Source organism: Rhinolophus hipposideros (assembly GCF_964194185.1).
Source record: "Rhinolophus hipposideros genome assembly, chromosome: 26".
In the NCBI taxonomy this organism is placed as follows: domain Eukaryota; kingdom Metazoa; phylum Chordata; class Mammalia; order Chiroptera; family Rhinolophidae; genus Rhinolophus; species Rhinolophus hipposideros.
In genome coordinates, this window is record NC_138072.1 from 18,131,557 (window position 1) to 18,147,911 (window position 16,355).

At 41.2% G+C, this 16,355-nt stretch overlaps 1 protein-coding gene across 4 annotated transcripts in view; it reads left to right on the forward strand.

Moving 5' to 3' along the window:
* PLD5 (phospholipase D family member 5) overlaps window positions 1–16,355 on the forward strand; it is a 238,635-nt gene that overhangs the window by 179,270 nt on the left and 43,010 nt on the right. For all 4 annotated transcript variants that reach the window (XM_081039295.1, XM_081039296.1, XM_081039298.1 and 1 more), the window contains one exon: window positions 7,653–7,780. In XM_081039295.1, the coding sequence (XP_080895421.1) occupies window positions 7,653–7,780 (128 nt within the window). The remainder of the gene's footprint in view (window positions 1–7,652; window positions 7,781–16,355) is intronic.

Consider the following 16,355-nt stretch of genomic DNA (forward strand, 5'->3'; position numbering starts at 1 on the left):
ATGGAAATATCTCTATAATTTCACCATTAAAATGGAACTTACTTGGCATTTTGGTAAATAGCCCATATTTTATTGAGGTATTTTCATTTGTGTATCTTTTTAATTTATATATTAATAAAGTAATACATAAAAATCAAATATCAAAAACTACCACGATGCTTGTATTAACAAAAGGAGCTGCCTGACCTATGTCAATCTACTTCTAATTCATAATTCACAAAGGTAGCAATTTTTCTTACTTTTAGCTGCTTCTTCTGGTATTACCTTTTTTGATGCAACCTAGTTATATTGCTATTTCTTTAGTTTTTGTTTCAAATATCGCCTGTTGACTTACTGTTGCATTATGAAACATTATCTATATCTTTCCTACTATTCCTTCCCCTCTCTGCCACCCCCTACCCACTACAAGCATATACTTCCTTTCGCCTGGTCTTCCCACTATACGTCTATCCTCTTTGTTTGGTTAAATTATTATTTTACTGTTTGCGCTATTATTAACCACTCATCTATGTACAACAATCACGTTTCTTTTTGTACAACCATTTTTTTTCTTTTAGTTGATGATTGTATGCATATCCTATTAAATCATTTCAAAACACTACAACATATAACCTTAACATGGTCTGACACATCAGTGTATCCACCTTATGTGCTTTTTCTTAGAGGTCTTTCCTGGACCACCTCCTTCATATTCCAGTCTGAGGTGTGGGGATAGAGCCAAGAGTGCAGTTTCCAGGCTCTCGGCCTCACATAGAAAGGTGCTGGCTCAGGTAGTAAATGGCCATCACCTGTGATTGGATGGACATCAGCTATGGCTAGTTGGCCTTCAGCTATAACCAGTGAGCCATTGGCCACTAATATAACTGCTGTGGCTATGCTAGCAGAAAATGGGGGGCTAGCAAGAAGATGGTGGCTGGGCTAGCAAGCGCAGGTTGCAGTTAGCACGGCAGATTGCAGCTAGCAAGTGGGGTTGGTTGGCAGAGAGAAGTGGACGGCAGGTTGCGGATAGTGTGGCTCCTGCTCCCTGTGTCTCCAACCCAGCCACCAGCGAGAATATAGTGGTCTGACTCCTCTCTCTATGGCTTCGTAGGTGTTCCTTTTTGGCCTCACCATGTCCTGCATTCTTATGTGGGGAGCGGGAGCTGAGACTCCGCGTGACACCCTGCATGACACCCTGCATAACATGAGGACTGTCCCACAAGCTCTTGCTCAGTTGCCTGGAGGGGGACTTGTCCTCACCATCATGCTGGGTGTTCAGTTTGCTTCTGTCTTTAGAGTCTTCTACATTTTTTCCTTTCCCCCACACCCCTCATTATGGTGGAGCACATTCTCCAGTAAGTTCCTGACAGAGGTTGGACTTAAGACCTTTCGTAGCTGAAAAGGTGTTTATTTTATCCCCACTCTTTGTTAGATATAAAACTTATTTCCCCTGAGACTGTTTCCTAATTTTCATTGTTATTGTTAAAATATCTGGTATAATTCAGATTTACTACTAATCTTTGTATGTTAGCATACAAACAATCTTTATATGTTTGTTGCCTCTCTGAAAACTTTTAGAATCTTGTTTATTTGCAATGCTTTGAAAACATGATATGTGTATGGATCTTTTTAAATTTCTTGCCCAGGAATTGGTAGGGTTTTATAATTTAGAAACTTATGTCCTTCACTTCTTGCAAATCTTGCTTTATAATTTATTTTATAATTTCTTCCACTCTGATTTTGGTTCTCTCTACATAATTGGATTTTTAATATCGTTATCAAACCCTCTAATTTCATACCCTTTGTGGGGACAGAGCCCGAGAAAGCAGTTTCCACGCTCTTGGCCTCACATAGAAAGGTGCTGGCTCAGGTAGTAAATGGCCATCAACTATGATTGGATGGCCATCAGCTGTGGCTAGTTGGCCATCAGCTGTAACCAGTGAGCCATTGGCCACTAATATAACTGCCATGGCTACACTAGCAGAAAATGGGGGCTAGCAAGAAAATGGGGGCTGGCAAGCGTGGACTGCTGTTAGGACGGCGGGTTGCAGATTATGTAGATCCTGCTTCCTGTGTCTCCAGTCCAGCCGCCAGCGAGAATATATTGGTTTGACTCCCCTATCTATGGCTCCGTGGGTGTTCATTTTTGGCCTAGCCACATCCTGCATTCTTATGTGGGGAGCGGGACCAGAGACCCCGCCAGACGCCCTTCATGACACCCTTTATTGCTTACACTTTTTTTTTTCCTGCTTTTGGAAAGATCCTTTTTGCACCTTTTGAGAAATTGAGGGATTAACTCCCCAAATGTATTCTTCATGCATCAACTTTTCAACAATCATCTCAATTTCTTTATGTTCACTCTCGTTGTAAATTAGTGCTTTTGAATTTCTAGATCACCATTTCAGTTTTCAGGACTACTAATCCTAGATTATCTTCATTGAATTTGTATTTTGGATCTTTTTTAATTTCTAAGAACATTTTCTTGTTTTAGATTATTCTCTAAAATATCTTCTTGAACACCCTCAAGAATTCCTGTTTCTTTGTACCCCTGAAACTAATAAAAAAAAGTTATACATGGGCGGCCACTTAGCTCAGTTGGTTAGAGCGCGGTGCTTTTAACAACAAGGTTGCTGGTTCGATCCCCACATGGGCCACTGTGCGCTGCGCCCTCCACAACTAGATTGAAACAGCTACTTGACTTGGTGCTGATGGGACCTGAAAAAACACACTTAAAATAAATAAAAGTTTAAAGAAATTTTTTTTCTGAATATCACCAACTGGATGATTTGAAAGCACAGCTAATCGTATGTCATGACAGGTGATTTTTACCCTTTGACGTTCCCTTTAACCTTTAAACCAATGGATTCCAAAATGTTGTTAATTAAATGGATTCAGCTGTACTGGTTTTATGACAGCTCCCAAGAATGGCTAACTGTGACCTTCTTCATTGCTCACACTAATTAATATATTCAGAAGAAAGAGCACTTGATTGAGAAGGTACATTCTGGCTGCAAACTTTGCTTTCAGGAAAGATCTGAAAGCCTTTCCAGAAATCTATAATTACCACTGCTGATGCATTTTCCTTTGATAGACACTTGAGGTTCGTTAGTAATGTGTTTTCAAGTTGGTGATAAACATTTTTGTAATGCTATTAAGGATACATACACGTGATAAAACATTTAAAAATGAGACAATGGTGAACACTAAATTCAGTATGGTGGTTTCATCAGAGGAAAGTGGTAGGGATCTAGGATCAAGCATGAACACACAGATAATGTTACTGCAGGACTTCTCACCCTTGGCACTGTCAGTTTTGGGGAGGAATAAGTTTTTAGCACGGGGGCTGCCCTGTGTGTTAGCAGCATTACTGAACTCTACCCACTGGATGCTAATAGGACTCCTCCCTCCAGTTGTCACAACCAAAAATGTCTCCAAATATAACTCCATGTCCCCGAGGGGCAGAAGATAATATTGCCGCTGATTGGAAAGCACTACTCTAGTCAGATTGATATGTGTGGGGACAGAGCCAGAAGTGCAGTTTCCAGGCTCTTGCCCTCACGTGGAAAGGTGCTCACTTGGGTAGTAAATGGCCATCAACTGTGATTGGATGGCCATCAGCTGTAACCAGTGAGCCATTGGCCACTAATTAACTGCTGTGCTAGCAGAAAATGGGGGCTAGCAAGAAGATGGTGGCTGAGCTATCCAGTTAGCACGGCGGATTACAGCTAGCAAGTGAGGTCAGTTGGCAGAAAGAAGTGGACAGCAGGTTGTGGATCATGTGGCTCCTGCTTCCTGTGTCTCCCACCCAGCCGCCAGCGAGACTATAGTGGTGTGACTCGCCTATCTATGGCTCTGTGGGTATTCCTTTTTGGCTTCACCATGTCCTGTGTTCTTATGTGGGGAGCGGGACCAGAGACCCCCATGGCACCCTGCACGACAGTATGGTTTTAGATTTTGGCAAGGGTGGAAAGTTCACAGGTGTCCATTTGTATATGGTGCTTCCTAACGTACTTATAACTTCCATTTATTCTCTTGAATGCATAAATGTTAGCTCATGACATTTATTAAAGCTGCTGATACTATGCTTTCCTTAGGCCACTTTCTGGAAATAAACTTGGAGGCAGAATTTGTTTATTTTCATAATGATGATGCTCAGGGACTGTGGAACTTTATTTTCCGCTTTTTAACCACAAAGTACTAGCATATTTACTTTGGTGTCGTTATGCTGAGTGTTTGACAGGATGTTTATTTTAAATGTTCAAAATTTGAAACATTTAATTATGCAATTTGTGCATGCAACTGGGTCTTTGATAAAAGCTGCATGAGTTTTCAGGCTAGAACTGAATATTTTTAATGAAATATTTTTTTTAAATACATAAAGGTTGTGGGACATCTAGAATTATGTATGCACAAAATGAAGTACAATATTATCTGATTAATACCATTAAAGAAACAGAACCCCTCCAAAACCAGTTTAAATAACAAGTAGTTCATTCTAAAGATTTAGGAGAAGTGAAGGTACGAAGTGACATTGATCTGAGGGGACAGGACAGCCATAGACTCTGTCCCACCACTGCCTCACTTGTCATTTTACTCTCTTGGGAGGAAATTATCCTTTTATCTCTTTAAATACCTGGCTCCGAATCAATCTCTCCCTCTCCCTCTCCCTCGCCCTCTCCCTCTCCTTCTCCCTCTCTCTCTAACTTGCCTTCTATCCTTCATCTGTGTGGACTTGGACAGTCGTGGCAAACTTTGTTTATAGATGACTGTTCAGCACAACTTCTTTGAATTAACTTACTTTGTGACTCAATAGCGAAGTCCCAAAAGAACAAATTTTATCGGTTCAGCTTAGGTCAGGTGTCTTCATTTAGTTCATCAGCTGTGGACAAAAAGAGACTAAATAGAGTCATGATACCTAGATTGTCCCAGTCTGAATCACATGGCTGCATCTTGCACTCTAAGAAGAGGCTGTTGGCCAGAAAGAAGCAGTGAACATCTAAACTACGTGTGACATCAACTAACAAAAATACCCTGCGAAGATTGTGTTTCTCTCCTGAAAGAGACAGAAAGAAAGAGAACTGCTATGTATATGGGAGCTACGTCTGGGTTATATAAATCTGAGCATAGGTAGAATTAAACACTTTTTATCTACATTGGAATTAACCATTTTCTTCAACCAGATGTCTTGTAAGTTGCTCATTTCTGCCACTGAGCTATGCTCCTTATGTGTGAGTGTATGTGGACACCCCAATGTTAAGCTTCAAAATCTCTAGTATTCCATATGGAGAACACGAGTTTCATATTAATCTAGCCAGAACAACACATTTCTGGAGCTTCAAAATGGAAATGATAAAGAATGCTTTAGCAATTTTATCTTGGAATAAGTATCCAGACATGATAACTACTGTTCAACAAATATCTGATATTATTTGCAAATCTATTTCTGATCAAAATGAGTAGTCATGGGCCTCTTACATTCTGAGAAATGTGTCATTAAGTGATTTCGTCTTTGTGAAAACATCATAGAGTGGGCTAACACAAACCTAGATGGTACAGCCGACTACACACCCAGCCTGTATGGTGCAGCCTATTGTTCCCAGGCTACGAGCCTGTCCAGCATGTTACTGTACAAAAGAACATGAGATTAAATCAAATACATGAGAAATGATAGATGCGGTAAACAGGAAATACATGAGACTGCTGCCAGGGTCACATGACATACTGTTTACAGCAAAACTATTTTTTAAAGATTTTTATTAAAAATATAGTTAATAAAAAAATAATAAAAAAATATAGTTAATATACAATGTTATATTAGTTTCAGGGGTATGCCATAGTCAGCATTTATATACCTAAAGAAGTGATCTTTGTTAGGGGTTGGATTGTATCCCCCAAAGACTAGCTGAAGATCTAACCCCCAGTACCTCAGAATGTGACCTTATCTGGGAATAGGATTGCTGCAAACAGTACTTACAATGAAGTCATAGTATAGTGAGGTGGGCCCTTAACCCAACATGACTAGTGTCCCTCATAAGAAGAGGACAAAACAGAGGCACACAGGGAGAAGACGCCATGTGTCAACAGGGGTGGAGATTGGAGTGATGCCATGGCAAGCCAAGGAATGACAAAGATTGATGGCCACCACCAGAAGCTAGGAGGCAAGGACAGCGTCACCTCTGAAGGTTTCAGAGGGAGCGTTACAGGACCCTGCCGACACGTTGACCAGAACTGCCAGAATAAGTTTCTGTTGCTTTAAGCGACCCAGCTTGTAGTATTTATTGAGGCAGTTGTAGGAAACTAGTACAGTCTTCAAAGACAAATGCTGCACCCCACAGGAGTACTGGCAGCTGTATCTCTGGGGCACAACACTCCCTCCATGCAGATTTGGGTCGCTCCATAATTGCCATGGTAACTACCTACTTAGGACATTGAGATTCGGCTCTACCCAGCTGTTCCTCCTTTGGGACCTGTATCTATTCCTCGGGTGTTACTATCTAGGATGGCTGGAGGCCGAGGAACATCCCCCCTCCCTTCTAGGATAAAGAACTTGTTTCGCCCACATAGGAAAGTCTGCCTTGATGCTCACTTCCCCTCAGATCCTCTCCCAACCTCACAGCCTCTCTTCATCCTCCCACAAGAACCCTGCTGCATAGTTTACATTTTCTCAAGAATCACAGGTTAAGTCTACAGTGTAAATCACTCCCCCTCCTTTCTGATATCTTGGAATGTATCCTTCCACTTACGATATTATGTCTTCCTCTGGGAATGAAGATCCTGACAACAAAGTGGGCCACCAGAATATATCCTCTTTATTGATATTGAATATGTAAGACAGAATAGCTTAGTTCATTATATATATGCATGTAGGTCTTGAATTTTAAAGAAGTGGACCTTTAGCAGAAATTCATTTAAATGGCTTTGCATTCAGGGTACTATATGCTCCTTCTGAGAAGTTGTAAGTGCATAGTCCTGAGATGGCAATATGTAAGAGCTTAACAATGGATATGGCACATCATACTTAGAACAGGTAGTTAAAGTCAGATCTTAAATGCAGGTTGTTTTGTTTGTTTATTTGTTTTAACAATAGTCTGGGTGACCTAGTTAACCATTCAAAGTTCTGTTATAAGGCTTGAGTCACTATTGCTTACATTAAGAACTTTTGGATAAAGAAAAGCCAGGAAGAGACCAAATCAAAATTAAATAATGAAAAGGAAAACAAAGAAGTAAAGACAAGTGAAAGGATAAAAGATGAAAATAATGTGTAGAAGGTGGCCAATTTCTTGTTGAGGAGAGCTGTAGTATAAACATAGCTGATCTTTTGTTGATTCCAAAATTGTATGAAAATTATTCCAGAAGAAGTGGAAGAGAAAGGATGGTACATGTATCTCACCATCTGGATTTGAGTCAGATCTAAGTTGAGAAGCCATACTCTTATCACTATGCAGAGCCTCCTCTGCATCTCTGTAGGAAAAAGCTCCTTTTTTTCTCTTTGTACATCTTCTTTTCCAGAACCAAGTAACTCCTCCAGGGCCTTCTGTGCACCAAACTAATGTAAATATTTGGCTTCCTTAAATTGTGATCAATGCAAACCATGAGTATTGCTGCTGGTAGTTGACTGATTGCGAGCTGAGGGTTTTGACACACAGGCTGACGGGATCTTTTTGAACTCCTAGGAGCCGAGGTGACCTATATGAACATGACCGCCTACAACAAGGGCCGGCTGCAGTCCTCCTTCTGGATTGTGGACAAGCAGCACGTATACATCGGCAGTGCCAGTTTGGACTGGCGATCCCTGGGACAGGTAATCTCCATGTGATACTATTGATTGACAGGGTCTGAAGTTCTGTGCATTCCTTCTGAATGAGGTTTGAATTATTGAGGTTTCATGATATTTTTCTCCACATTTTAGAGCAAGTTTATTTCCTTTATTTCCTTTTACTCCTTTCCTTAGACAAAGTACAGGTATTCAAGTATTGGTTTCTCTGCTTGAGGATCACTCCTTTGTCTTTGGTTTTTTGTTGTTTGTTTTGTAGGAAAGTAGGCTGATCTTTTAAATGTTCGTACTTGATCTGTATAATCGTTTGAACACTATTTCCTTTTGAAATGGATCATCATTGTGAAATGCGACAATTTCTCCACTTTAAACATGGCAAATGCAGAGTAAGGATAAGTTGCGAGTTATTTCCTATTCTTTACCTGAAGCACCAAAGCCATCCTATGTTCTCTCCTTCCTTCTGCATTCCTATGTGGTACCTCCTTTCCCTTCATATTATAGAAAAGACCAGAGTTGTCCATGAGTCAGAGGATGAAGGGGGAAAGCTCCAGAAGGGGGAAAGCTCTCTGTTTCAGAACTTGTCAAGCTTTTTTCCTAAGCACTAGTCAACGCCATCTTATTCATTTAATGTCATTCTCAGTAGGAACTGGAGAATTGCTATGGCATGGCATGGAACTGGGCCCTCCAGGTCTGACTAGAAACATGTTCTCTGACCCGGTCCCATGGCTGCTTTGTTCTCAGCCCCTGAATTGCGTTATGAGAGGGGGAGATCAACAGAGGGAATTTTTTAGATTTCTCCCCTTCAGCTTGAAGATGCCAACAAAGTCATACTTTTAAAAACCTAAGTGGATTATGATGATATTTTTTAAGTATGGAGTAAGTGGAATACAAGGTTAAAAAATAAACTTATTTCATAACCCATCAAAAATGCATGGAGAGGAAACTGTTAAACAACAAACTTTAACTTCCATGGCTGAAAGTCTTTTTTAAAGGAAAGGATTTATTAGGTCATTGCTAGCAAGAAAGACCGGGTCCTGGGACGTATGGCATCTAAACCACCAGCAGCAGCGCTAGGTGAAAAGACAAGCACGCCGTCCAATGTATTTATACATCGAGTTGCGGGGAGAAGGATGTAAGCAGTTCTGAAAGAATTTACATTAGATGTAGACAAAGGAGAGGGAGTGGAATTAGGGGATGCAGGGCAGTTCTGGCATAGGTGCAGTGTCCATGGAAGAAGTGTTTGCTCCCCTGGGTGTGTTGTGCGCAAGTCTGACCAGTTCATTTAGAAGCGGAGGCTCCTGGGGTTTTATGGCACCTGCTGTCCTATCTTTAGAATAATCTTGGAAACAGCCACCTGGAAATTAATCTGAAGTTCCAGCAGACATACAGGAATGTGAGCAGTCTTTTGTTAACTGGTCCAAACTGGCTGTTATGTCTATTTCTCTCACTCTCTGGCTGCTGTAATTTAATTTGGAACATCTCGGAATTTCTTTTCTCATCAAAACCCATGAAGCGCTAAGCACTCTGAACATCCCCATAAAGAGAGAGCAGGTGAAGGGTCGTTCTTGCCAGCTGTCCCTGGAGACTGTCCTTGGAGGAGAGCAACCTGGGGTGGGTTGCAGAAAGGCTCCGGGCTTGAGTAAAATGAATATGTTTGTGGGAAACCATGCAGCCTCAGTGATGTCAGGCCACATGAGACTTTCCACATGGACTTCTTTTGAAGAAAGCTGCATCTTTCTGTGTAGCTTTATATAGACTTCATTTGTCATAACAGCCTAAGGGTGGATATTATCTCCATCTTCCAAGTGAAGATAATATTGGAAAAATGGAAGCAGAACCGATTCTATTGTTGACCTACCCTCTCCTGTTAAAATAGTAAAACGCTATCTAACCTGTGTAGTAATTAGGCATTTGGAGAAGGTTCTCATAGTCTTTAGATTGATGGTGAAGTTGGTGGAGCCTGCATCTTTCACTTTATTCCTGGCAATTTGGGATTCAGGTATGAATCAGCCCAAAGTCGCCATTTTCTCATCTTTCCACTGCTAAACCGAATTCTTCAAAACTAAAATAAATCTCATCTCTATTCTCTATTGTCTTTTCCTCGGGGAAGAGACTATGTTCTTTAATGGGGGTGGAGAGGAAACATATGTGGGATGTGGGTAGGGTTCTAAACTTTCTGCATGAACATTTAACATCCCATTAGCCCCCCTGTATCTGTATTGAGACTTCTCTTTCAGCAACACCCACCCTTCCCCTCCTCTCCACATTTATGCACAAATGCTGTCTCCTACTTTGTCTACCCTTTCCCCATAGTTTTCCATATTTGGGATCATGTTATTACACTTAATCATCTATCTTAAATTAGTTTTCCTTTCAACTGTGCTTGACTGTGGGATTTTTCTCGGTCGACCTCAGTATGACATAAAACATTGCACAGCAGGACCCATGCATTAGAACAGGTTTCAATTTAAGCAAAGTTGTGTGTGAAGCTAACAATTATATGAATTATAATACATTTTCCAAGTGTCAAATGTAACCTAAATCATCAGCTTTATATTTTGTGAAGTTTTCCAGTGAGAGCAGATTATCGCTTTGTTAGTTATCACCTTAAATCTATGATAAGTAGGAGAAATAATACAACTAATAATAATAACAGCTTCAGTGTATTGAGGGGTTTCTCTATACTAGGTATTCTTCTAAGCATTTAAAGAGTATGAACTCATTTAATTTTTACAATAACCCTTTCTTATAAATGTTACTGTCATCACTTTATTTTACAAAGGTGGAAGCTGAGACACACCTAAGTAACTTACCCAAGGTCACCTTCCAGGGAATGGCAAAGCTAGAATTCATACCCAGGCACTCTACCTCCAAAGCCTTCACTCTTATGTCACTGCTATTAATTTTAAACAATGAATTACACTTATCAAAAATCATTCTCTTTCCTGATCTTGCTGTGGTGCTAAGCTATAGATTTCCTCTCTAACACTCTTTCCTTGAAGAAAAGCTGCCACTATTCATCAGAAAAACCCTTCACTCACTCACATCTGATTGCAAACCCATGATGGTATCATGACCACAGAATGGCACCTACTGTTGCTCGGGTACTTGAGTTCTGAGAACTCAGCTTAATCTCTGGGTTGAATTGCAAAGGCTAGGAAGTCAATCTGTGTGTGCTTCTGTATTCCTCTCTTCCAGAGGTGGGCTGTGTGCTCCTAGAATCCATGGCCACAGGGAGTCCTGTGGGAGGAAAGCGAACACCCCCACAGGCTTTCCCACATAGGGGTCTGGATTTGTGACCCCCAGGAGCTCCTGAAAACATCATGGAGGAAACAAAAAGATAGTGTTAACAAAGCAAACAAAGGACTAGCTAGTGTGTGAAGGAGAAAGAAAAGGTCACAGCAGTCTTCAAACCACAGGGCTCTGGAGGCGTGATTCTGGGAGAAGCTGGGAAAGAAAACCTGAAAATCATATTTTAAGAAAACGTTGCGTTCACATTTTTTTGGAACATACCCACTTAAATGAAGGCCTGGCCTGCAGTTGAAGGCAGGGTTCAGTAGGTTCATTGATCACAAGAATCTGGCACCTCTGGAGATGGGAGGATTTTAAATAAATAACATTTCTTACAATAATTAGAACAAAGAGGAGTGCCACTTAAACTCTGTTAATGTGTATTTTGGTCTTAGTCCACCTTTATTGTATAAAAGACCTAAAAGGTATATATTAAAACAGGCCAGCCCTTGGGGCGCACAGGCTCAGGAGCAGTAGGAGGAGATCCTTCCAGTGACCGCCAGCACCCTGTGCTGGTGATGGGACCATGTGGCAACCCAGATGGGATGGCACAGCCAGAGGGAACAGTGGGCATTATTTCTAGCATCTGGAGTTGGGTCAACTGAGAGAAGGACCATACTGTCAGGAGGAAGGGGCAGCTGCGACATGCAATGGACAGCTGGAGAACCAGCAAAGAGATTGGCTGATACTAATGCTTTTTATCTACTAGCTTGAGTACATGAGTAGTAATAGTTCTTGGCTGACCCTGAAGCTGCTGACTTCACCATAGCTGCTATTTCTGACAATAACCATTTGGTGGAATATTGCGGAGAGCTGCCCCTCCCTCTGCCTCACCAAGATCAGACTCCCTAGTTGAAATCATAGCCTGACATTCGCAATGAGAAAGGGTGCCAAGACTTAGAGTCTTTGATTCCGTCTTCTTGTCCCCCTTTCTTTCAATGAAAAGAACAACAACTGGGGTACAGTCTTGAAGACCCAATGGACATGCCGGTGGGCAGGAGGAGGTCTCTGTTTTTAAAGGACATCCTGCTAGCACAGAGCTGACATTTTTCTCAGAATTGATGAGGTTCGGAAGACATGTCTTAGCAACTAGGGAAGTGGTGCTTTGGTAATGCAGGTAACTAAATACCAGGATGAGAATGAAAACAAAGTAAGGCAAAGGGCAGTTCAACTGCAAACACAACAGAAAATAAGTAATGTTTCTTTAGCAACATGAAAACAAGGAAAAGAATTGATCCTCCCAATATTGAGTTAGAAGATTACCTGGTCTGCTTAGAAAGGGCGTTTTTGTTTGCATATACAAGCTAAAGTATAGGAAGGAAGGACGTCCCTGTTTCTTACAAAAGAAATGTATTAGGAGACTGTATTTTCAATAACAAAGTCCTGCTTATTTTCTACAATTTTTAAAGTAACTATTTGGCAGATAATGTTGTTCAAAAGAGGCATAAGTAGGAAATCCTCTTTCCTAATCTCCCGTGGGAGACATTCTCACAAAGCCAATTATTATCTGTGCAATTAAGAGAAGAAATAAGAGCCCCATTGCTCTCTTATGTTTGCCTTTCCTAAAATGAGATTAGTCAGTAGGTCATTTCCACTTGTTTCCAAAATTTTTCCTCATAGCCCTCCAACACTTATTCTTAATGACATGATAATCTGAAATATCTATAATGGTTCCTTATGTGACATGTCTCGAGATCTCTATCCTGGCCACTTTCTAGATATAATCCATTTGGTTAAAGTCCCTCCTAAAATACGATGCCCAACATTCAATACGATACTTCAAAAGTGGCCAAGCCATGTGGCTTGGAGTCCTAAGAGCATTATATTTCTGAAAACATAGGCGAAGTCTAGATTCACTGTTTTGCCAGCCTTGTTATTATTGTTGTTTGTTACTGAGCTTGATGCTTGGCGAGTTAGCCTGGTGATTGGAGCCCAACAGGACTGAAATGGAATTTTTTTCTACCTTTAATAATTATATGACCCTGGGCAAGTTTTTTTCATTTCTGTGAGCTTCAATCTGTACAACTGAACAAATAATGCAAACCTCGATCGAGTCGGATATTCTACCACACTCTGGCACTGAACATGCAGCATGGTCACTGCTCAATAAATTGTAGCCTTAGAGTTGATGACAAGTAATCCTTTTTCCTTCCTTGATCGGTTATCTAGATCAATAGATCAAGAGAAGGCCAGAGACTCTAGTTTTTATTTATTGTGTTTGGCAAAGATTTTACAAATCTCCTTAGGTTTGTCCAAAAACACATGGGCTGCCTAACAGCACAGGAAGGTGGGCAGCAGCACCCAGGGGGTGTGGGCCAGGGGCGGTGTTCCTCTGAGGGGAGGTCTTGTCATGTCTTGCCTACAGCTAGATTCTACATCCTGTGCTGTTCAAAGTTTTTATCAGTGGTAATATATTAAAGGCTGTTGACCATATTCACAAGTAGCCCAAACCTGGGAAAAGAGTTAAACCTGGGTTTTCAGAAACAAAACTTAAACGAGATTTTAACAAGTTAATCAGACCCAGGCCAGCAAGAGGAAATTGAACGAGGGTGTGGAAATAAATGAAAACCATCCAGATGAGAATAAGCAAAATCTGTTTGTTCAAAGCTTGCTATAGGTAGGGAGTCAGCCACCATCACTCGTGTCTGGCAGAGACTCAAAGGCAGGCAGAGAGGTGGGGAAGCTTTAAAGTGGGAAGAAGAGAGGGCTTCAGGGAAATCTGATTGGGGGCTGCTGATTGGGGGGTGGGGCTTCAGGGAAATCTGATTGGGGGCTGCTGATTGGGGGGTGGGGAAGTTGTAGGCTGGCTAACTAGAAGTGGGGTATAACGTGTGACTAGTGAGGGGTACATATTTGACTTTCTCCAGTGGTCCTTAATTGGAAGCAGGGCAAAAGGCCAGGCCCGTTGGGGGGCTCAATGCTACAGGTCTTGGCAAAGGATTTGGCACACACTAGGACTTGGCACACACTAGGTACTTACATTAGATGCAGGAATTAACAGACTAGAGTGTGTTCAATAACCATGTAAGTCTTAAAGCCATACCATTTGAGAACTGGAATCAGACTGGAAATTACTGGAGAAAGGAGGTACATCCGTGTAAGCGAGAACTTTCTAACCCAAAAGGACAGGCCCACCTTGTGAGAAAGTCAGCTCCCTGTCACAGGCAGGGATTCAGAGGTGGAAATGGGGACTGAAGATGGTTCGGCATCATTGGACCGTATATTTGAGGGCGGGAAGAGATGGCAGGCGTTCAGGTAACTCTGGTTTCTTCATCAGAGCTTACACACCGTGAGTAAGCATCACTTCATTGTACACAACTCGCTACACAGCAGGAGGAATCAGGACACAACTGCTTCCCCACCTTGACTCAGGGACCACAGTGCAGGTGTGTGCGTGCCCAAGAGCCTGGCACACTCACTCTGCACGGTGGGCTTGGTGACAGAGCGGTGACCTCCCTCAAAGCTGGTCCACACCAGTTCAGTAACATTTCTACCATTGCCCTCGTGAGGGTTGAAAATTTGTTATTCATTATGAAAACAAAATTTTATATGCCTAAAAATACTACTGTAAACCACGAGGTTTGGTTTGGTTTGGTTTTTGATATTGAGGCAAAACTCTGATTGGCAAAACTCATTGACTACATACATACAGATTTTATTTCCTTCAACGAAAGTTTATTAAAAATGTTAACACTGGATTTCTCTGAGGGCTTAGTCAGGCATAAGAAATGCCTTTAACAACTATACTAACAAAGATTCACTTAGGTGAATTTTATTGCCCCATTCTTCTTACTTCATGGCTTTTGTATTTTAATTGGAAAAAAAGTGGAACTTATTATCTTGCTACAGTGACTTGCGAGAATACTGCTTTTGTACCCATAAATCATTCTGAATACGTCAAGTGTTACTGCTCAAGCATCTGTTATTATAATTAGCTGTCACTTCAGTCCTTTGTTGTTGAATTCACCAAAATGTAACTCATATTTTGAAAAACGTTTTCTGAAGTTTAACTCCCACAGCAACTGTGTGCGGAGAACTGGCTCCTTTGCCTGGCACCACCTTAACATGGACTCCTAACCCCACCCACAAACTGCTCAACTGCATCTGTGTTGTTTTAGTCAAAGCTTAAGAACTGCCTAAAGATACTCTTTGACTTCTGAATTGCCTGCGGTGCAAGAGGTGTTTGTTCTAGAAACGGTGGTTTCTGAGTTTCATTCTCAGAAGCCTGTGGGGGAAATTGTGCTTCATAACAAAGCAAGATTAAGATAAACCAAAACCTATAGGTATGGATGTTCATAGGTTCATTGTTGTGAGTAAGAGCTTTATACTTTTTAGAAATTTCCCCTGGACATTGATTGATTTAGTCTTCACAACAGCCCTGTGTGACACGCGGGACAGGCTTTAGATGCTTCATTTTACAAATCAGATAACTGTCTCCGAGAGGCCAGTTGAAGAAGGTCCTGGAATTATTCCATCAGTTAGCATCAGAGTTAGGACTGGAAACCAAACTTTTGGTTTATGTAACACTCCTTTGCCTGTGCTACACTCCTTTCTCTTACTTAATAATTGGCCGTATCAGTGGTTCAAATATATAGCAATATCCCACATATACAGTAATATCCCAAAGATCTAGAAACTGGATATTTGAGAGCATTCTCTAACTGGAATAAAACCAAGAACCAAAAAATATGAAACAGACCCTGTACAGCCAAACTCCCCAAAACGATCCTTTTACACCTCTTAGGGCCTTATTCAAGATCTGTTTATACTTTGGCTCACCACAGGTCTAATGAATTTCCAAGCTTTTGCCAGTAAGAAGTCACACGACAGAAGAACAGACAAAATGAGAACTGTCCAGACAAGTGAGAACTGTCCAAGGGGCAGGAGTGAACACTGACCATTAAAAGTAACACATGGGTTTGAAGATTCCCATCTTTATGAACCTATCTGTATGAGCCAGCCGAAGGCCTCACAGCCAGTTCTCCAGGCTCCTGGCCTGCAGGGTGACCCCAACTTTCCCTTTAGAAAAAGGGAAAACAGTCCACTCATTGCCTCCTGTTGAGGACACAAAAAATGTACTTAAACTTTTGAGACACCGATTCATCAAAACAGCTGAAGTCCGTAGAACTATAAACTCTCAGCTCTGGGCAATTTGGATCTCCAAAGCAGCGGTGTCCAATACACAGATAGGACAAACCACTGATGCAAACCACATATGGAATTTAAAAGTTTCTGGTAGCCACATGAGAATGTAAGAAGAAACCAATCAAATTAGTGTTAAGAATATTTTTGTGTAATGTCATATATCCTA